At 38.1% G+C, this 23770-nt stretch overlaps 1 protein-coding gene across 8 annotated transcripts in view; it reads right to left on the bottom strand.

Moving 5' to 3' along the window:
* prkag2b (protein kinase, AMP-activated, gamma 2 non-catalytic subunit b) overlaps positions 1-23770 on the bottom strand; it is a 39940-nt gene extending 16170 nt beyond the window's left edge. For 2 of the 8 annotated variants that reach the window (XR_014627621.1, XM_084411172.1), the window contains exons 1-3: positions 23160-23770; positions 18775-18846; positions 16729-16975 (exon numbers count right to left, since the gene is read on the bottom strand). Coding sequence is in view for 2 of the 8 variants with exons in the window: in XM_084411172.1 (XP_084267298.1) it covers positions 16729-16975; positions 18775-18846; positions 23160-23246 (406 nt within the window). In the remaining 6 variants the exon portion in view is untranslated. Of the gene's footprint in view, positions 1-5930; positions 6581-16728; positions 16976-18774; positions 18847-23159 lie in introns of those variants that run through there. The other 6 variants (XR_014627623.1, XM_084411173.1, XR_014627622.1 and 3 more) reach the window with 5 other exon arrangements.

Here is a 23770-nt window from a genome sequence, read left to right as displayed (position 1 = left end):
CATTTTTACCCTCAAATGCAGTAACGACTGTTCATATACAGTGTGCTGTATTTCTGTGACTGTCCAAATCAGGTGAATATGAGGCACATGATTGCGTGTCTGTTGCTAAGAATGTAGTTGAAACATTCTATAACTGCATCGTTTTCCACTGCGTACGTTTGGGTACCAGGTTAGGCTAACCCTAACCGCAATGTGGTTTACATTGGTTTACACTGCAGCTGTGCTAACCCTGCTTTCATTACTGGTTTCATAGTCCTGGGTCAAAAGCGATGCTAACACCGCTTCTAAAGTGTAAAACGGGGTTTAGTACAACTATAGCCCAGAGTTAAGCGCAGTTTGAAAAGGACCACGTTGACTTTCAATGTTTCTGAAAAACTGTTATTGCCTACACATTTTTCAAAATATGTTCTTATGTGTTCCACAGAAGAAAGAAAGTCATTTTTGGGTGAACTATTCCTTTAAGATTGCCTGTTCCTAGACCTTCAGGGCAGCATCACGTCTGCCTCTAAACCAGAGGTGTCCAATCCTGCTCTTGGAGGGCAGTCTTCTGTGGAGTTTAGCTCCAATTTTGAAGCCTAAATACAACGCTAAACGTAGACTGTAAATGAACTACATCAGGGTAATGTGACTTCAACATGACCACCGTTAAGCGAACCTGATTTTACCAAGTGATCAACAACATCTTTGTTGATCCTGGAACAACATTCAAATCAACCAATCAGATTTGAGGGACAAGTTTGCAATTTATATCAAGTTTAGGCTTACAACCAGGGTTAGGTGCTTCTACATCAGTGTTACGCATCACCCAGGAACACATCTAACTCTGCAAAATCAGGAGGTGCCGCCATTAAGCTTCCAACAACTCTTTGGGCCTGTCCCTAAATTGACTTGTGGACTTACAATTACTACCGCATACACATGTCTATTAAGTCCATGAGACCGTAGGGTTTCCCATATGTCATTTTAGGTTTCAGAAGGGTGCTCAAGAGTGCCCCCTTTGTGGCCCTCGATGTGCACTTTTGCACTGAAGCGAGCTCCGCAAACAGACTTGTTCCCGACAGTTAGGGGTTACATCACGAAAGTGCGGATTTGTAGAAAGACTGCGAGTGTTTAGGGTGCCATTTGAGACGGCTTTTCAGTCTTTATTTTCAGTCTTTATTTATTTATCACACCGTTTAATGAACAGCGTTTAATGTCCATCTGTAGTCCCATTTTCCCACTTGTAAGCAAGTGCCTTTTTCAAGACAAGTAAAAGCTTTAAAAAAATCATGAGGGGGTTTTACTGATATAGTATCTATGCCAAAATAAATAAAAAAAGCTTGTGATAACCACAGACCATATTTATGTCATTTAACCAAAACCACTTCAAAATACCCACTGACTTCAGGTTGATGGAACTGAAAGTTAAAAAAATGCTAACTTGTTTCTGGGTTTTGGCCTGCGAAAAAAAAGAAGTTATCCCTGCAGCACACATTGACAATGGACCTTTTTGCCTGACCACATCTTAACCCTTGTGCATCAATTTAAAAAAGTTACTCATAGGTCCAAAGAGGACAAAAATGTCCATGTCAAAAAACGGTCATAAAAAGTTGAAGCTTGGGAGCACAGACTTAACTTTGGTATCATTTTAAAGAATACCCTTGCCAGATTATTGCTGAAGTTAATTTTTTTTTTTATAAGTAAATCCAAAAAAAAGTTATATAGGTTTAAGTTTATGAAAATTATTTATGAATATTATTTTATATAAAATATATATTTTATGAAACAAGTTGAACTCTAAAACGGCTAGAAAATCAAAGCCATAAATCTAAATAAGTTGTGTTCCAAATTTGAGGTTGATATCTCAAAAAATGAGCTTTCAGTAATATTTTGTTTGGGCGCAGTACCAAACTGTCCCCATTGGATCCCAGCAAAACTCCTCTGGTCACACAGTGATTGGCTTTGTTATTTGCAGTTGAGATTTTCTCTCTCAATACTACAAACACACACATGCACACAAACACCTTTTTTTTTTTTATAACACACATACCAACCACACTCTGACATCCATACCAACACACCCACACAATTATCATTGCATAATTTATCCAACTGGCTCTATAATAGCTCAAAATTCATGCAGTTAACAGTAACAAAAAAACAAAAACTTACTCATAGGTCCAAAAGGGACAAAAATGTCCAAGTCAAAAAACTCATAAAAATGTTATGCTTGGGAGCAAATACTTAAGTTTGGTCTCATTTTAAAGAAGACCCTTGGCAGATTGTTGTTGAAGTGAAAAAAGTGAAAAACGTGCAACCAAATTTTTTTTATAGAAGTTTAAGTTTATGAAAAATATTTATGAACATTATAATCAATATTTTATATAAAATATATATAAGTATTTTGTGTAACTAGTGCAACATTTTTTTTTTTCAAATGAAATGGGGGTGAAATAGTAAAATTACAATAAAAATAGACACCTGTGCCAAAATTAATGCAGTTAACATAAGAAAAAAAAAAAAACTTACTCATAGGTCCAAAAGGGACAAAAATGTCCAAGTCAAAAAACTCTCATAAAAATGTTATGCTTGGGAGCAAATACTTAAGTTTGGTCTCATTTTAAAGAAGACCCTTGGCAGATTGTTGTTGAAGTGAAAAAATTTAAAAAAAGTGCAACCAAAAAAATGTTATAGAAGTTTAAGTTTATGAAAAATATTTATGAACATTATAATCAATATTTTATATAAAATATATATTTTATGAAACATTTGGAACTCTAAAACTGATATAAATTCAAAGCCATAAATCTAAACAGGTTGTGTTCCGAATTTGAGGATGATATCTCAAAAAATGAGCTTTCAGTAAGATTTTGTTTGGGCGCAGTACCAGACTTTCCCCATTGGATGCCAGCAAAACTCCACTGGTGAACACAGTGATTGAATTTTCGATTTGCAGTTGAGTTTTTCTCTCTCAAATATTACAAGCACACACATGCACACAAACACATTTTTTTTTTATAACACACATACCAACCACACTTAGACATCCATACCAACAAACCCACACAATTATCGTTGCATAATTTATCCAGTTGGCTCTATAATATGCCGAAGCAGAAAACAGGAATAAAGCGAGTATTTGCTTTATAGGCCTAACCTGAAAAAATGGCACCATCTGATAAAAAATGGTAAAAATGTCAATTTTGAAGCCTTGCCAACAGAATGAAAGCCTATTAAAAAAGATTGCATCATTTTATAGTTAAACGGCACAGGGATTAAAAAATGCAGTTTTAATGGGTTTCAATGGGGGCATTTTTGTCCTTAAGGTCCTAAGAGGAAGTATTTTGTGTAACTAGTGCAAAATAGATTTTTTAAAGAAAATGATGATGAAATAGTAAAATTCCAATAAAAATACACACCCGTGCCAAATTTTATGCAGTTAGCATTAACACAGGCAAAGTGATCAAAAAAACAAAACTGAAAAAGCCAAAAATGTCCTCAAGGATGCACAAGGGTTAAGTCTTCGTCATAACAGCCTCTCCGTCCCTCCAGGCCTCTTCCTCCAGCATACTGGCTGGGTGGTTGGCATGAAATACACTACAAGCTTTCTCCGTCACCCCTTGATTTATGCCGGTAAATGTGAGGAGCTTATAAGAACAGTTTTGCTGAGATCCGTACTGTTTCACTGATGCTACACTAGTAGCAACACACACTGAAGGATGCTTGTTGGATGAAGGTACACTACAGTAAATCCCCATATTAACTTCACCACATTAACTATACTGAGCTTGGACCCAAACTACACTTCTCATAAAGCATATGAGGGCAGTAAGCATTAAAAGCCATTATGTGTGCACATGAACATGAGTTTGGGTTCCGAACTATCTCCTGACATTTAACCACATTCTCCCAGCTGGCTTAGACCTGTTTGGTGTGTTGCTGCGTTAGCTTCTTATTTTAGCCTTGCCACTGCTACACATTCCACGAGGGCAGATAACACTCACTCACAGCAAAGGGTCAGACCTCTAGTGTGTATGCTGGCATGCTGATCTCAGACCAGTTCGACTTCTTTCCATGGTAATGTCAGTGAATTGTTTAAGTGAGGGATTCTGGTTTTAGACTATTTGATGGCACCATTTACTGTGAGACCTGAATGATGACTGCATGTCTTAATTCAGTTCAATAATAATGATGCAATGATATAGTTTGAAATATGGCCACAAAGTCTTTGACCCATTTGAAGTAATTAGTGTCGTCTAATCTAATTGTGTGCATGCTGTTTTACATTATGTTTTCATCCTTGTCAGTTATTTGTCAATAACTGTCATGGTACATTGATATCAACATATTCCTGCATGCTATTCCACACAGCACATCCTAATAACTTCACCGTATTAACTATATTGAGCAAGAAGACTATTTGTCATGCTTTCAACAGCTGGAACTTGAGAAACGGAGGCTAAAGCTTTCAGACACTTCCATGGCTCTTATTCAGCAAAAGATCAATGTCAGAGTCAGTCAGGAAACATACTGCCTTCTGAAAATCAGTCTTCAAACTAATCCTAACCTATATCCTAAGCCTGAACATAAACCTAAAACAAACTTTGGATTCAAATGAAAGTGTGGTGAGGCAACCTGAGCCTGTTTGGTTTGCGTCAGGAACACTATTTCATGTGACACACAGTGAAGCCCCTTAGGACACCACTGCGACTCTCATACAACTTTCCAGTCAGGCTGATATAATGTGACCCATCATCTGATTCAGTGCATGTGTACGCGTATCCAGATATACTGGACATGCATCAGATCCATACAAACTGGCTGCCTTAATACATCGAGAAAAAGTAATGATAAGGTAAGACCAAATGTAGTTGTTCTTTAAAGGTATATAGGGTTTCATTTGTACACTACTAGCAGTGTCATACAGTATTGCAAAAATATTGGCTTTCTAAACAGATTTACCAAACATTACCCTCGTCTTCCATTGCTCAGCCAACAGACAGTCCCGCCGCAAACTCATGCCATTGGCTGAGCTAATATCGCTATCAGTATGTTGGGATGGTCAGGAAACCCAAACAAGTAAGATAATGTTTTGATTGTGTCATAGTGTTAATACTTTTAGAGGAAATCAACTTACAGCTTAACCTCACTGGAACAGCTTACTTAGTTGTCTTCTCTGCATATTGAGATGGGATACAAGAAAGTATTTTAACATTCAAAAAATTACAATCACCTTCAAGTCTGTCCAAAGTCAAGTTTTACAGCTTCATGTCACATGACTGCAATACTCAATATTCTTACATTTACGTTCTTAATATAGTATGCATTTCAATATAACATAGTATGCGATAGCAAAACATAGTGTTAATTTCCAGTTCATGCATCCAGTTTTAGTAATCGATTAACTCATCAAGGAATGGCATTAAAACCTTACAGGTGAATGTGGTATCCCTTGCTTTACTCCTAATGTCCTAATGGAACCCACAGTCACATTTGTGTTTCCGTCACTGTTACGAAGGCATCAGCTGATAGCTTCGGGGTCGACCCTGAACCAAATTAGTTCTGAAAAGAGTTTCCCTTCCAAGTGATTTAATAAAGATATACATAATACACAGGCTCAATGTGGACCATGCCGACCAACAGTAACTGCCTTTACCTCTACACTGGAATGTCTATTTCAATGATCTTGACGCACAAAAATAGTGGCCAAGTCAGCAGCTCATGAATGATTGATCAAGTTCAAACAACAATATGTGTCATGGCACTTTATACAACATACACATATACTGTACATATCTGACCAATTGATAGATTATTTAACGAACAACACAGTCAATGCCTGCCTCATAATAGCACAAGGCAGACTGAAACATTCCACTGCCAGACAAATATCAATACTGTTATGTCTAGCTGAAGGCTCTATACAGAGAATATCCTGATAAGTACCGTACCAGACGGACATGCCGACTCTGACTGGCGTCTCCCGGTGAGCAGCTCGTCGTCCTTGCGCCTCTTTGTCCGACGCAAACTGCCAAACCTCTTCATGGGAACCAGAAGGCCTCGCGTCCGACCTGAAGATCAACCATACCCCCCTAACTGCACGACACAGAGATCCTGTTCGGATAGCAGAGAACTCAACACAAGTAAAGCCAAAGCAAATGTCCTAAATTCCAGAAGAGGTTCTTGTTTTTAATGAAACCACCAGTTCTAGATCATGGAGCCGAGCTACGGAGAACTGTGCCTTCAGAAGTGTCTCTTATAGATGTTTATGCTAGTCTCCTTGTGTTTTCAGTCTGATCTTCACAGTTGCCACATGTCCCAGCAGTCCACATGTACTACTTTAGTACCCTTTGTAGAAATGAAATCCTGCCATTGGCTGTATTCCAGTGCTATTGATCCCGATTCTCTGTCTCCATTGAACTTCAATGCAGTCCGTCACTTTGCTTACTCTGTGTCAGTTGAGCAGACCCTGCTGATGAAAGGCAGACTTGCTTAGGACCCCCAGTGCCTCAGATCGTCTCAGAAATGATGCCTCTCTTCCCTCATCTGTCTGCTCTCTCTCTCCTCTCGCCTTTTCTCTTCTCCTCCCTCTCTGTCACTCTCTGTTTGTGGAGCGAGCAGCCCTGCCCTCTCTGCAGGAAATTGTCAGGTGCAGCTGTGTGTCTTTAAAATAGCATACATGGCAGGAAGCTGTAAAAGGAGAACAGGCAACACAAGCTAGCCACACTGTTGGTTCAGTCCTCCACACGATGTTGCCCTTTTTGCTTGGCCACTGAATTTGCATACAGATACTACATTTCTTTTACTTTTTTGGCTTTGTGTCGCCCTCCCACTTTCCTTCTGATATTTCTATTTCTAAAACTTTCAGTTATGCTATGCCATTTTACTTCCCCTTAAATAAAATTCTTACATTTAATTACTACAGTAAACATTACTATATATATATATATATATATATATATATATATATATAGGCTATTATTATTAATAATTATATAATAATATTTTGACGCTTCAAAAAGTTCATATAGAGACTGTAAAACTAATCCATATGAATCAAGCGGTTTAGTCCAAATTTTCTGAAGAGACACGATCAATTTATATGATGAACAGAGCGTGAGAACAACAAACCTCATTGGTTCCTGCGGAAGTTCAAACGTGCTGCGTAACATGAGAATGAACCTCATTGGTTCTTGCAGAAGCTCAGACGAGCTGCGTAACACGAGAATGAACCTCATTGGTTCTTGTGGAAGCTCAAACGTGTTGCGTAACATGATAATGAACCTCATTGGTTCTTGTGGAAGCTCAAACGTGTTGCGTAACATGAGAATGAACCTCATTGGTTCTTGCAGAAGCTCAAACGTGCTGCGTAACATGAGAATGAACCTCATTGGTTTTTGAGGAGGCTCAAAAATGCTGCGTAACACGAGAATGAACCTCATTGGTTCATGCAGAAGCTCAAACGTGCTGCGTAACATGAGAATGAACCTCATTGGTTCTTGCAGAAGCTCAAACGAGCTGCGTAACACGAGAATGAACCTCATTGGTTCTTGTGGAAGCTCAAACGTGTTGCGTAACATGATAATGAACCTCATTGGTTCTTGTGGAAGCTCAAACGTGTTGCGTAACATGAGAATGAACCTCATTGGTTCTTGCAGAAGCTCAAACGTGCTGCGTAACATGAGAATGAACCTCATTGGTTCTTGAGGAGGCTCAAAAATGCTGCGTAACACGAGAATGAACCTCATTGGTTCATGCAGAAGCTCAAACGTGCTGCGTAACATGAGAATGAACCTCATTGGTTCTTGAGGAGGCTCAAAAATGCTGCGTAACACGAGAATGAACCTCATTGGTTCATGCAGAAGCTCAAACGTGCTGCGTAACACGAGAATGAACCTCATTGGTTCATGCAGAAGCTCAAACGTGCTGCGTAACACACAAGAATGAACCTCATTGGTTCTCGCACGTCAAGCCAACATGCCTGAGCTTCCGTTTACCACAACCAGTGTTGCCAGATTGGGCGGGTTCCCGCCCAATTGGGCGGTTTTGAATTTGATTGTGCGGGTAAAAAAGGGTTTGGGCGGGTGGACAAAATTTGGGCTGGTTTGGGGTCAGTTCGGCGGTTTTCAAACATCTACATTTTAAAGTCTAATTGATTAAAAAACTAAACTAAAGTGTGCATGTAGTCCATAAAATCAGTCATCATTCATGACATTACTGTACACACACGCGCGCCCATGCAGAGTCAGCTGGCGTTAGTGTTGACATCACCGACGAGCACGCACTTTTAGCCAATCAGTGATCAGCAGGCAGATGCGATTGAGCGCGATAAGTTGTAGCTGTATATTCAAGTGATCGCTAATGCCAAAGTGATAGGCTAGCTATAGCCTACTAAACAGTAAGTTTTATCTACACAGTAAAGAGTAAGATAGTGAGCAACTCTAAAAACGTACACCTGGTGGGAGATAGATGGTGAATATAACTCTGAGAGGAGAGCACAGTTGAATGACTTGAAATTAAATGAAATATGGGACGTGAAATATGTCCATGGCCATGTGCACACTAACCTAACCTTACCAGAGACATCGGCAACTTTTACACCGTCCAGATTGCACTATATTTTGCACCGAGGGTTAAAGTAATCGGTTCATTTCTTGATTGCCGTTTTGACAGTGTCCATCTGGACATTTTAGTCATATTGGCTAATTCTCCTTTATTATTGCCCTGTTTTGATCTGTTTTCCTGGAATTTTATTTTTTATTTTATTTTATCATTGTTATTTTGTTTTAAGGAGATAAAAATTGTGCTTATCAACCTTGAATGACATGGTAATGAATTTATATCATATTATTTTGGCGGCAGTAAAATTTTGGGCGGGTTTTTCTTGTAGTGGGCGGGTTTTGGTGAGCTTTTGGGCTGGAAATCACCGTCCCAATCTGGCAACACTGACCACAACTGATGTGCGAGTAGATGAATGTTTGTATGCGAATAAAAGCCTAAATTAAATCTGTTCATCATATAAAGCAATCATGTCTCTTTCAGAAAATTTGGCCTGAACCGCTCAATTATGAAATCGTTTTACAATATCTTTATGAACCTTTTGAAGCATCAAAGTGGTAGTTGTGTAGACTGTCAATGGAGGGATAGAAAGCTGTAAGATTTCATTAAAATATCTTCATTTGTGTTTTGTGTTTGGAACGACATGAGGGTGAATAAATAATGACAACATTTTTGGGTGAATTAACCCTTTAATATTAACGAGAACAACTGAACAGCTGTTTGTGATCTCAATCCTATAGTTTTACTTCTGCGGTTTAAAATCCCATCTATTCCTGATAGTTCAATTCTGCCTTCTCTTCCAGGGCAGAGACAATAATATAGAAACGTTACAGCAGTGACCTTAGAAAAGTGCTGATCCTGAGAGCTCTGTGTCTTTGTAAGCCTGCAACTCATGTGATTCCTGGTGTTTACACCCTGCCACAGAACGCTTCAGTCCAATAAAGAGAATAAAGCCTTCTAAACATGTTCAGAGTGAAACTGAAAGATTCAGTGGTCAATCAAAACAGACTATATTATTCTATAAGATCAATGTCTGTCTCACTACAATTTAACACAACTGGGTTTAATCAAAGCTGCAATGCTCTCTTACTCGTAAGGAGTGATGCACGTCAGGGGAAACAGCAACTACATAACCTAAGTACTTTGAAGTATGAATTATCATCTAACTCTTCAAACTGTGATATATGATGAATGTTTGACTCACAGTGCCTCCTGCTGGGAAGTAAAGGAGATAGCTGACATGTTTGAGGCCTTGTTGTGAGTCTAAAGCCTTGTTTACAGCTGGTATTAAAATGTGTTTTGGTTGATTGGATCACAAGTAGACGAGGGAGACACATTCCCGTTTACACCTGGTGTTTTAATCCTTCTTTTTTGTCTACTTTTAACCACTTCTGTCCTGATTTCTTCGAGGGGAGGGTCTATGGGCAGGAAAATGTGTGAGCTTTTTCAGATATTTTGATCTGATGGATGAAATAAGCTCACACAATTTACATATGAACGCGACCGGAGACGTCAGAAGAACATAAGGAGAGCAGCAGCTTTAGTTTCTGCTCTGACAGCTGCAAGACCAAACGCTGTGAGTGTTAGAAACCAGGAATGATAAGAGAACATTGTGCTTGGTCAGTTTTTCCTCTTCAAACCAGCCTTAGGTCTTCAGCTAGCAAAGTTTAAATCCCGTCTGGTTAGCGCGCTTCCCATAATGTTTACGCACCAGGTCAGTACGGAGAGTAGATGGTCTTTTGTGGCTGTTCAAACATCGACCACATGAGCGTTTACACTACGAAAGCAATCTGGTCGAATACATTTTCGACTACTTTTGGAAGTGGTTGAAAGTGGACAAGCTCAAAGCACGTTTTAGACCCCGTTTACACCTGTATTATCACATTGTCCACTTGTGATCAGATTGATGATAACGCTTTTTCATACCAGGTGTAAACAGGGCAAGTGCAGGTCAGAATGAATTTATTTACCAGATCATATTGTAGGGTTGAAAATAATCAAAGATATTTGGAAATGAACAAAGACATTTGCTTTACTGTTTGAACCCCCTCTTTCTTACCATAAGGGTCATTTGGAATTCCTAGAGACACAGAGGTGCTGATAGTGATCAAGGCCTGCCACACAAATGTGTGTACATCGGGGGTGTAATTGTCACACCTTTAGTACGGTGGAGGAAGTTGTAATTATCTGATTGGTCAGTTTGAATGTCTCACATTTGGGCTACAGTCACATGGTCTAGGAAGGGATAAAAGAGGATTGTAAAAGTTCGCTCTGTCTCTTCTTTTTCCCGGTCTTCTTTTCCTCTGGGTCCTTTTCTTGGGGCACTCTTTCTTTGCCTCCTCTTTTCTTTGCCTATTTCTCTCTACACTTTCTTTCTCTCTCACTCTCTCTTTCTATCCCTCAGGTAACATTTTACATACACTCACCTAAAGGATTATTAGGAACACCATACTAATACTGTGTTTGACCCCCTTTTGCCTTCAGAACTGCCTTAATTCTACGTGGCATTGATTCAACAAGGTGCTGAAAGCATTCTTTAGAAATGTTGGCCCATATTGATAGGATAGCATCTTGCAGTTGATGGAGATTTGTGGGATGCACATCCAGGGCACGAAGCTCCCGTTCCACCACATCCCAAAGATGCTCTATTGGGTTGAGATCTGGTGACTGTGGGGCCCATTTTAGTACAGTGAACTCATTGTCATGTTCAAGAAACCAATTTGAAATGATTCGAGCTTTGTGACATGGTGCATTATCCTGCTGGAAGTAGCCATCAGAGGATGGGTACATGGTGGTCATAAAGGGATGGACATGGTCAGAAACAATGCTCAGGTAGGCCGTGGCATTTAAACGATGCCCAATTGGCACTAAGGGGCCTAAAGTGTGCCAAGAAAACATCCCCCACACCATTACACCACCACCACCAGCCTGCACAGTGGTAACAAGGCATGATGGATCCATGTTCTCATTCTGTTTACGCCAAATTCTGACTCTACCATCTGAATGTCTCAACAGAAATCGAGACTCATCAGACCAGGCAACATTTTTTCAGTCTTCAACTGTCCAATTTTGGTGAGCTCGTGCAAATTGTAGCCTCTTTTTCCTATTTGTAGTGGAGATGAGTGGTACCCGGTGGGGTCTTCTGCTGTTGTAGCCCATCCGCCTCAAGGTTGTGCGTGTTGTGGCTTCACAAATGCTTTGCTGCATACCTCGGTTGTAACGAGTGGTTATTTCAGTCAAAGTTGCTCTTCTATCAGCTTGAATCAGTCGGCCCATTCTCCTCTGACCTCTAGCATCAACAAGGCATTTTCGCCCACAGGACTGCCGCATACTGGATGTTTTTCCCTTTTCACACCATTCTTTGTAAACCCTTGAAATGGTTGTGCGTGAAAATCCCAGTAACTGAGCAGATTGTGAAATACTCAGACCGGCCCGTCTGGCACCAACAACCATGCCACGCTCAAAATGGCTTAAATCACCTTTCTTTCCCATTCTGACATTCAGTTTGGAGTTCAGGAGATTGTCTTGACCAGGACCACACCCCTAAATGCATTGAAGCAACTGCCATGTGATTGGTTGATTAGATAATTGCATTAATGAGAAATTGAACAGGTGTTCCTAATAATCCTTTAGGTGAGTGTATATGCTGGGTATATACTGGAGTAAAAAGTTTTTATCATCTCATACAGCTATTCTGTAACTATTTTAAGTGTAACCATAACCATATTGTCATTAAACCCTTTCAGTTACAAATAATGTGCTAACTGGTTTTGATTTGAGATTGACTTTTAAGTGCTACCTATTGCAATACAATATTGTCAGACTATAGCAAAGCTCTCCAACATATTTAGCTATTGTAACTGCGCTTATTTACGTCGTTGGTATAAGTAGCAGTGGGTGGTAATGTACAGTTTTTTTTCTTGCTGATAACATTTATTTAGTCATTCGGCAGCCCTGCAGCCTGATCCCCTGTAGGCAAACCACCCTTACAATATATAAGTGCAGTATGTACTGTTGTATTATTTAACAGAAGTGGAGGAGGTCAAACAGATACATTGGGATCTTAGTGCATGTAAATGCTCAGGTTTCATATTATTCAAATAAAGTGCACAAAGACATGTATTCATAAAGCCTCAATGTGCCACCACAATCATCAGCATGAGCCCATAAAAAATAGCTCTTAAAACTTCCTATTTGCTCTAAAAGCTTTTCGTCAAAAGAGACGTTCCTGTGACCCTGAGGCAAAGGAAACAGGCTTCAGAAGAGTCCTCTTATTGAAGAACAATTTGGAAACATGGCCAGCACCCAGAATCTTTTAGGTGTATTAATTTAGATTCAGTGTGGAACATATAACAGGCACTCAGTCTTCCCACTCCCATCTCTATAACGCTGGACACATTTATGGAATATTCTTCTCACTGAGATGCAAACAAACCTCTTCATACTATCAGGGTAGAATGACTCACTGCTCTTTTTTTGAGTGCGTAAATTCACTCACCACCATATTTCTTTTTATATCTTGAACACATTTCAACTAGAAATTATAGCTGTAGTGTAGATATGAAGGAGTTTCTCTGAAGATCAGCTATGTCTGTTTTTTTCAGCTGTGATTAACAGCTTATGAGTTCATATTCTCAACTGCTCGCAGTGATTTTGTTTGTGAGAAAACATGCTTCCATGCCTAGGGTCCTTCGCACCATGACCTCGAGCCAAACACCCCCCCTGAAGCTTTTTTTTCCCTTGGTCGAACATTATTAAAGTTAGAGCTTTTTTAGAGACATCAGCCGAATGGCTTAGTGCAGGCGCTAATGGATCCAAGGATGTATCTCGTAAATGGTACCAAACTTCTACAGTAGTACAAATAGGTTATGTACTCATAAAACGAGGCATTGGAAAGTTTGTAAGTACATCAGGAGTTTATTTAAATGACACTTGCCTGATGGCTTATGCTACCGCTAACCCGGACGTCGAGGTCACTTCCGTGATTTGGGAAACTTCCGTCGAGGTCACTTCCGTGATTTAGGTTGAAATTACTCCGACCATCCCTTTAAGAGCAGGTGCTCATGTGAAAATGTACCTAATATTGGCTCTTGCCATGAGAATATCACATTTATATACTATTGTATTTACCATAACAGTTCGGTTGCTTACTTCTTCAGTGTTATCATTATCAATATACTGAAAATGAGATGAGATCTGATATTGTACAGCAATATAAAAGCTTTTAAATACTGCTACTGAAAGACAAAGCTATCATTAAAAAAACAATCCAGTCATTTTTCTTCATTATTAGAGCTGTGGGTGGATTCTCAAACTAAAACCTTCAAAAAACAGAGAGGGAGATTTGTCAGTCTTTGGCTCTCGAATATATGGCTATGTAATTTAATAAAAGTATAACTAGCTCATGTTTCAAATGTAGAGAAGAGAATGCTAGAGTAGATCAATTGCATAAACCACATCACATAATACATCCCCTATTACAGACGTATTATCAGTGATTTAGTAGGGTATTTTTATTTTTATTAACACACAGATATCATGGTTAAGAAAATCATTGTGCACATATTCAGTGTCAGCAGATTTTTGGAACTAACATTTGAAACCAGACTGAGAAGGTGCTGTGTTTTTTCTGCCACACTATTAATGTTAAAGCATTTGATTTGTTGAATGTTTCTCAGAAATCACTTACTGCGCCTTTAAGACTAACACTTGTGTTGTAGATGTTAGTTACATAACTTACATTAGTTACGTAAAGCTGCAAGATACTATAAATGTTAGAAACAAGTATGACTCTCCAAGTAATAGTTAGGGTTAGGTTTGGGTTGAAAATTCTGTCATTTACTCCCCCTCGTGTCCTTCCGAATCCGACTGACTTTCTTCTGCTGAACACAAAAGATATTTTGAAGAATGTTGGGGTTCAAACAACTGATTTTCATTTTCTATTTCCAACAGATCCCCCCCTATACCTATCATTTTAATCCTATCACTTTGTAATGTCTTTCTTTTTGCCATATTATAAACATCAAAAACATATTTGTGGCCTACAATCTGACATCATTAAGAAATAGGAAATAAGAACCAATGAAGAATGAGATTCAATTAAAAATTCTAAAGAAAGCCATGGACCAAGTGAATAAATCTATATTCATTTCCTCTTGATGTTTTAGGAATCATTTATTACAATATTGATAACTTGATTCTTCCAAGAATTACCCTTGCATAGCATAGCTAGACTATCAACATGAAGTCAGCAAATGGACTGTGGGCCTGAGACTGGCCTTTAAATACTGTAACAACCCCTCACTCAAGTCATTTCCAGCCCACGACATGACTCTGACTTGAGAAACAGTAATCTGCACCCATGTCTGTTCCCTATTAACTAAGAAACTACTTAATGGGCATATTCGATCTGCACAATTTGGCCTAATAGCATGTGCTCAAAAATCAAAGGCTAGAAAACCCAAATCATGATCTAACCACTTCCTGTTCGGATGTTTTTGACAGCAGTTCAACAGGAAGTCAAACTCTTGTTAAAATTCCCCATTGACACTGATGCACAATCAGCTTCCCCAAAACCATTATAACAAAAGAATAGATGCAAAAACAGGTCTGTGATCAGTATATAGAGAAAACCGACTAACTGAGGAAGTTGCTGTTTGAATTCTTACAAATGGTTTTGTTTTTGGGTTACACTTTATTTTGATGGTCCACTTGAGATATTCTACAAACTATAAGTAATGTGTCAACTACATGATTGTCAACTAACTCTAATTAGAGTATAAGTAGACTGTTAGGTTAGGGTTAGGGTTCAGGTTAATAGAATAAGTTGACATGTAGTTGCAAAGTTACGTATGAGTAGAATGGTTGCAGAGCATCAAAATAACATATTAGCAGATATTAAGCTGACAGTCCACTAATACTCTGGCAGTTGACATAGAGTTGCAAAGTTACTAGAACTTACTACTCTAAGTTAGTAGAATGTGTAAAGTGGACCATTGAAATAAAGTGTAACCTGTTTTGGTCTTGATCTACAGCATGCTTTGATAGAGACAGCTGAAACTGCAGTGAGCATCAGATCACTTACATGAATAAATTTATTCTCAATTGCGACATAAATACTTCATACAGTGCTTCAACTCCTGATGGCCATAATTTGATATGTTTTATGAGGGAAAGAATAATATAAATAAAATATAAATAAAAAATAGATAACAATTTGTATTTATAAAATGGATAGTTCTGGTCCTGGATACTGATTGGTCAATACTAAGGTAGGGAATCGAAAATCGGTCAGGAATCGGATACTTGTTATAAAATTGAAACTTCGATTGCTCTTATCGATTCCTTTGTGTGCATTTAAATATGACTTTAAACCATCTGGGCACAAGAGACCTGCACGTTGATTTCTGTGCTGCACACACATCCAAAACGTGCGCACAGAAAGCCGCCTCTAATACTGAATAGTTCGCGTTACTGAACTGAGTTTTGCACTTGAACGGACAAACATACACAAAAATATGTCAAAATATTCTTGTAAACACAGTCGGTTATGTCTTAAGTGAACAAAGAAAACGCATGTGTAACAGTATATTGTATTTATTTGTGCGATTGCTTATTTGTTTATTTGTTCTCTTTTAATTACTGAATGCTTACTTGCCTTTATTAATGCTTGAAATTGATATTAGTTAGGCTAGTTGTTTTTGCTATGGTATTTTTAAATCCTTGTGTAAGTGTTCTTTAGCCTGTTGATTTTTGTTCATGGTACAGTATTTAGCCACAATGAAATGTTTTGTAATAAGATTAAATGTGAATGATATTTTTATTTCGAATCGGAATCGAAATTAGGAATAGGAATCGATAAGCAGATTTGGAATCAGAATCGCTCAAATCCAACCCTACTCAATACAGCATTCTTGTCATATTACAACGCAAGATAAAAAAACATTGTAAGGTAGTGACTACAGTATGACTATGCAATCATTTTGAATAATATAATATAACTGGCTCAGGTACAGCTAAGTTCATCAGCTAAATAATAAAACAACCTAAAAACAGGGCCAGCATATCATACTGCATTAACCATTTCATTAATCACCAAGCCTGGAATATGCAGTATTTATTTTCTATTAATGGAAAAGAATATGGGTTCAAATCAATTAAAAATATTACATGAATAGACTTGTGTCTCACTTTTTCTAGATCTGGAGAAGAGCTTGATGCTGGCAGGGGCTGAGCTGGACGAGGAGCGGAAGATACCACTGAAACTGAGACGGCGGGGAGATTTGGGAGGTGAGTCCTGGTGAGAAGATAGTGGTCGTGGGAAGAGGGTTTTAGGAGATCCTGAACTGGTCCTGGGAAAAATGGGGGCTGAAACTGGGGTACAGGGCTGACTGGCAGGAGACCTCAAACGTGGGCTAGCTGAGTCACTTCTGTAACCCTGTGGGACAAAAGTAAATATTTTCATTAAATGAACTTTTAGAGTTATTGAAGTTATAAGAGAAAATAGATTGTAGTTATGTCCCAAATGACGGAATATACACTATACGCTTATATTATACTTCCCCCTCCCTCCGCTTCTGCTACGTAAGGAAAGCTGTGACAATTGAGTGCATGAAGTGTCCAACATTCCACACTTCATTTTGTATATAACATGATATCTCCAGCTCAATAACGGACAATCGATATGGAATCTCCTGAAACATCAGCTGGATCTGCCCAGTAGTTTTGAAGTTTGAGACTTTTGAATCTCAAGGCTTTGCCATGAAGTTGAAGCGAGAACGAAGCGCTTCAATGCATTGATGTGATACCAGGGTGAAACAGGATGAGAATGTCACTACATCAGCATACTACTTGAAAATAGCAAGACAAAGCCAAAACATTGCACAACACACGCTGAAGGAGAAATATTTTCAACAAGAATTGGAGAAGAGATAGTGTAGTTACTTCAAGGCTTCAAGTCACATCAAGGCTTCAAAACAATCTTGTACTGACTTATTAACTATAGATTAATTTATTAACTATCCTTTGGCAACTTAATAAAAGATTTGTTGAGTTGCCAAAGTATAGTTAATAAATTAACTATACTATACTTCAGGTTGCCTTTGTGTACTAAGATCAGCCACTGATATTTGCATAGTTTTTTTTTTGTTTTTTTTTACTTAATTCTCACAAAATTATATATTTGCATTTCAGTATTTATACACATTTACAATTTTGTGAGAATTAAGAAAGTAAAAACAAAACAAAAAACTATGCAAATATCAGTATATTAACTATTTCAAAGTTTAGCTGTTCTGTGTGGCTGATCTTAGTACACAAAGGCAACCTGAAAGCAAGCATGTTTTCTCAAACCTCATTGCACAATGAACAATCAGTTTCAAGTTAAGCCAGCAGTGCGTCTAGTGCCCTAAATAGTTAGTATTTCAAAGTACTGACCTTCAACTCTTTGGCAAACACTTAGATTGTTTATTTGCTAATGTGCCCATTCACTAGGCTGCGGTTGCTTCACAGGCTGTTTTCATTGGCCCAGCTTTGCTTGGCCTTTGATTACAAGGGGAAGGGTAGGCGTCACCTTAAAGCTTAGCTCTGAGTGGGTGAGATATAAATATTAGATGCTGTAATTAAAATAAGGAAACGTGAAAACGTCCAAGGCTGGGTGAATCATTTTTAAATAAACAAATAAGTAAATAAAACTAAAAGCCATTAGAGTTGGCAGTAATATGGTGCTAAATAATGCAGAACTACTTGTGCATGGCATGACCATTTCACTCTGACCTATTACAAATACTGCCATTTATATACTTTACTTAATAATTCTGGCACATTTAAGTGCTGGCATAGTTTTTTCCCTTACTCTGCAAAATCATCATCCATAACCGTAGACGTAGAGACAGCATTTCAATTGTTGAGTATGAAATTGAAAGAGCAGCATGTGAAAAGAAAGTCTGCCTCGCCTTTTATTCATGAGCAGGTTTCCCTAACGTATCAGCCCAACCTTTGAATATACTACCAACAAAGAATATGTTTGGACAAGTCAGTACTATTTATGTGTAATATAACTCATCATGTAACAATCCACATATAATTCCTTCAAATCGCACATGCAAAGGCTCTGTTCCAAAACCTAGTGACCTAGTTTTGCTCTCTACATACAGCAGCTTTATACAGTAAGGCAGCATGCTGAAATGAATGATTTGGAACGCTCTACATGGACAAAAACTGGTTTGTGTATTTTACCTTTTGTATTTCATCTTTTCCTGATCTGTCAGTCTCTCCGTCCATAAGAGAGGATTCCAATGTGCTCAAATCCTGTTAAAAGACAAAACATCAAGAGTTAACGATAAAAGACAAACCATACGACTCAAAACATGGTCTTTTAAAGAGAAAAAAAGGTATTTTAAATCAATGACTTCAGAAAATAGTGAATGAATGAAGAAACAATGAATGAAGCTTAACAGAATCAATGTGATTTTGCAATCGCTAACCTCATTATTCTTTAAGCAGACGATGTTAAATAATGTACGATATTGGGTTTAAACAGCCATTTAAGATATGATTTATCACTATGTAAGTGAGACGCTCGGCAAGCATACATTGCTCTGCCTGACATTTCTTATACTCATAAAGAAAGACAAAATGGACTCTCTAATCTTTTATTCAATGAAGGCAGACTGGCTCAAACATTGGTTGGTTTTGTAGCACTTTTGAAAAAAACCTCACTGTGTGTGTGTGTGTGTGTGTGTGTGGGGGGGGGGGGGGGGGGGGGGGACATGTTTTAGGCAACTGTTCAACATTTATTCAACATTCTTAAAAGAGTAGACACTGAACAAAGCGTAGCTCAAACACAATTGGTTTTTAGATGTTTTACTTCCACAAAAGAATGACCTAATGCGTTTCAAACAATGTACACAAAGATGTATTATGATTCATAACAAGAATGATTTAGTAAAAGTAAGGTAACTCGGAAGACTGAGAAAAACCAAATGCAAATAGTTTTGCATACAAAAAGCAACACTAGTATATTCACAATAGTATATAAAAGTACTAAAGTAACTAAGCTAAGTATTTGGCTGAAATAACCATCGTTGGGGGTAACGTATTACTAGAAAGTAATGTGAGTAACATAATCAGATTGCTTTTTTGAAAATATCGGAGTTACTTTTTCAAATAAGTAATACAACTTACTTTGATTTCCCATTTATTGACTGACAGCTCTCCTGTCCGCATGTTGAGAGAAATCAGGAGTAAGATGCAGAGGTGTTGTGTGTGTGTAATTAAAAAAACATGTACTTTTAGACTAAATGTAAGCATGCATTTACTCATCTCACTTGCACAAATGTATTCCTCAAAATGAATAAAACAGTGAAATGCAAACTCTGAATATCACGCAAACCCGCAATGATTAAATATGCTAAATAACACAAATTAACTTTGTGTTTAATCTCACTTTATTAACCAATGTCTTTGCTGCCACCAATTCAAGCAAAAATGATCACATTTGTGTTCCATTCTTTAGTTTTTATTACTTCTCCGGCATCCTATTCTTCTGCGATCCAGAATGGCAGCACATCTGAAAGGTTTGTTTGAGCTGTGTCCTCTACTGTACAGGCGTGAATTTGAATCCTTCATCCTGAGGCGTATTCATTTCAGCTTTTGGTGTGAAAGGGCATGTACATTTGCCAAATATGTTTTGTTATTAAAAAACAAAGAAGCAAGCCCAGCCCAGATGAGAAAAAGTGACGTAAAGCATTAATACAAAGTAACCAAGTAACGCAATTCGTTTTTTTAGGCAGTAACGCAGTATATTGTAATGCATTACTTTTAAAAGTAACTTTCCCCAACACTGTTAATAACCTTGACTCAGCATGACTTTGTTTACCTCAGGTCCTCCAACTTGCCAAAAGTTGCCAAGGCTAAGTTGAATGAAAGCACACGATGATGCATTTACATGCTCAATTTACTAAATTCATTATCAGTTCACAATACTTTCTACTCTTGTCCAACTAGTTTAACCAACTAGTGTATAGGACTCTTATAAGGTCCAGACCAAACCTCTTAATGCATACTGACATTTTTTAAATAAAAATTAGAAACTATTGTAACTATATTGTTATGCTAAAGTACCTACATTTCACTTTCTGACATTGCATTGATAAACTACTTCCTTTACTGCAGTGCTTAACATGTCATCTATGAAAGATGTGTATTTTATTTACATACTGGAATAGCAGAACACTATTGCACCAGAACTGTTCTACTAATCCATTTTTTTGACATGATGCAAAGATGATTGCTTTTGCTTGCCATCCTCAACAAGTTGTATTAACAAGTACCACAAATAAACATAGCAAACGCTGACAAGTAGGGATTTTGTCTTCACAGACAATGAGCAGAACCAATCAATCATAGTCAAAATACACCTCTGACAATACCAAAATATTACATTCCAGACTATGTCTGAAGCGTTCTATTTAAGGTTATTCATTAATGAGCACAGTTACAAATATTTTATGATTTTGTCTTAAGGTCAAGATTTTAGATGTCTTAATTTCCAACCCCCTCCCAAACTGCAGCATTTGAACAGAGAGTCCTTTATGAGCGGAGCCAGGACACACCTCTCATATGGACAGAGATGTTATGAATATAGAGGCAGATGAATAAATGGAAATCCCACATCTTAACGCAGTGGTCATTATTGTAAAAACAAACAAACAAGAGCTACAGTATGTTTTTCCCAAAGGGACTTTTCATGATATACAAACATGAAGTGATCTTTAGGCTGCAGTACAGGTACAGGAATATCATTATTACAGAAAGATAAATGATCAGCATGCTAATCTGTCGGAAAAGCGTGTTTAAACTATTTTTCCAGAACCGAAACTAAACATGAAACTGTAGATAAACTTGTAAGGTAGAGCAGGCGGCTTTTTTTCTTCATATTATCAAAAGAAGACCTTTGCTTTATGGACTACAAACAAACATTTAAGACCTACATGATATGATATTTACAAGAGAGAGACTTTAGTCTCGCATAATGGGTTTTTCTAATGAGAAACAGAGAACTTTAGCCATTCTGCAGCACTGGAAGAGGAACGTTTTTTTGCAGCTTTTTGCAGAGTGTTCAGATACACAGCTTTAAAGAGTAGGCCATTTTAAAGGAACAATTCATTTACAAATCACCTCTATCAGTATTTACTCCTGCGCATGTTGTACCAAACCTGCGTGCTGTAATTTATTCTGTGAAACAAAAAAGGATAAGCTTAAAGTTGTCATGAAATGGAATTTCACCCTATATATTTCTTAAATGCATACGTGCATAGTCCATAGCACTTCTGTATTATATCCTTAAGCTTCTGTAGCAATACTACAGCTTTGTGCGAGGAACAGAAAGAAAATGACATAAGACACTAACAGTATTCTCTCTGTTGAATCTTTCATTTGTGTTTGAATTCATTTAAAAAATGGTGCGTCAGCGTTACAGGTTTGACACCATTAAAGCCAAAAGGCCATTGATTCTCTCATGCGTCATGACCAAGCATAACATAGGCCTACTTGTTCAAACAGGTTTCTTCACTAATCACTAAGAAAAATCTTGGAAAAGAGCTGTGTGTATATTCTTTAAACATTCTTTTAACGTTCCACTGGAAAAAATAATCATGTATGGATTGTGAGGGGCAGTAAATAAAGATTGAAACTAATTTCTTAGCAGCATGGTGCCTGAAAATAATATTGTCAGCTATACGCAGTAGACTAGATGATGTTGCATCCCTTTGAAAACCTGAGAGGGATCTACAAAGCATGCTATGAGAAATCACTTGGATAAAGAACGCAAGGTGACATGGCTTCAGTACTAAACTTACTTAATGTCTCCAAGAGAGACAGAATATCATAATTTTCCCTTATCTTTGTTTTGAGTAGATGGCCTTTCCATAAAGGAATAGAGAGAGAGAGAGATGTAGTTATGCTATGATGAGTCACGGCTCTCTTACAGCTGTTTCCCTCCTGACTTCCTCTTTCAGCTTTCTAAACAGCCAGGCTCATGGAACAGCATGACGTACCAAACCATGTACAGTAAAATTTCAAGCGTACATTTCGGGCAATACTCTTGAAAACGTTAGCAATACACTAGCGCGTGCGCTCTGTTTTGTTATCGTACGCAAACAAACGTAACGTTAGGCCTGTTCAACACACGCGTTCATGTTTGCAACACGCGTTCGCATCGGGGCGGGGGAGGTTCCTTGCAACTCATGTTTTGACAGCTCTGATAGCTCAAGCAGAAGTGATTTCTTACCAAATATATACTTCTCGCACGATTGTAATTAGATAAATAGCGCAGGAGTACCTAATAAAGCAAATCAAAACACATCGGCTGAAATGTTAGCTTAATAAGTTGCAATAACTTATTAGACAACATGTAACATAAAGACGTTCTGAAAATAGAACATCTAGCATTCCAAAATTGCATCAGAACGTTTAAATGTAAACAATGAGATCACATAGTGTAACAGTTAGGCTATTTTAAAGACAGTTCCAGGCGCCATACGCAACACTCACGCGGAATTGTCGACACATTATAAGAAGCAGTAGCCTAAAGGAAACGTTACATGCGAAAATAAACTCACTGGCATGTTTAGGTGCAGAGATCGCTTTTTCTTTGAGGATTTCTTAGTACAATCCTTTTTCTTGGAGTCCATCACTGTACTTCCCATTTTTCTGCAGTTATAATTCTTCTCTTAATATGAAGGGGGAAACGCTCTCCACTCGCGAATTGATTCACTCCAGTTTACCGATCAGCCTAAGTCGTCGTCCGTAATGTGAAGATTCAGCAGAAGCTCGTCTGACTTAAAACGAGCACATCCCGACACTCCAGTTCCTTATCAGTGTCAGCGAGCCGTGGAGGACATCCGCATTCAACTCCGCTTCTGTCATGGGTTCGATTCCCGCACCGAGCAGGCGATTCGCCCGGAGCTGCGCACACCCTTCCACTGCATGGCGAAGTGCTGTAAAGTCGTAGCAGAATACACTGTTACAAAGAAGAGAGTTTTATTTACCTCAGTTAGACTTTATCTCAGAAGTTCATCTGCCTGAGCGAGTGTGAAACTGGTGTCAGCTGACCTAGTTCCACTGACTGTCACTTTCCATTCATTATGACAAAAGTATTAAATCTTAACAAAGACCACCCGTATTAATTCAAGCGTATGTATTTGTAGCCTATTTTTATATTATGCCTAGC

Source organism: Rutilus rutilus, assembly GCF_951802725.1.
Source record: "Rutilus rutilus genome assembly, chromosome: 6".
NCBI classification, from domain to species: domain Eukaryota; kingdom Metazoa; phylum Chordata; class Actinopteri; order Cypriniformes; family Leuciscidae; genus Rutilus; species Rutilus rutilus.
The sequence above is the reverse complement of the archived record's forward strand: the minus strand, read 5'-3'. Positions and strand labels throughout refer to the sequence as shown.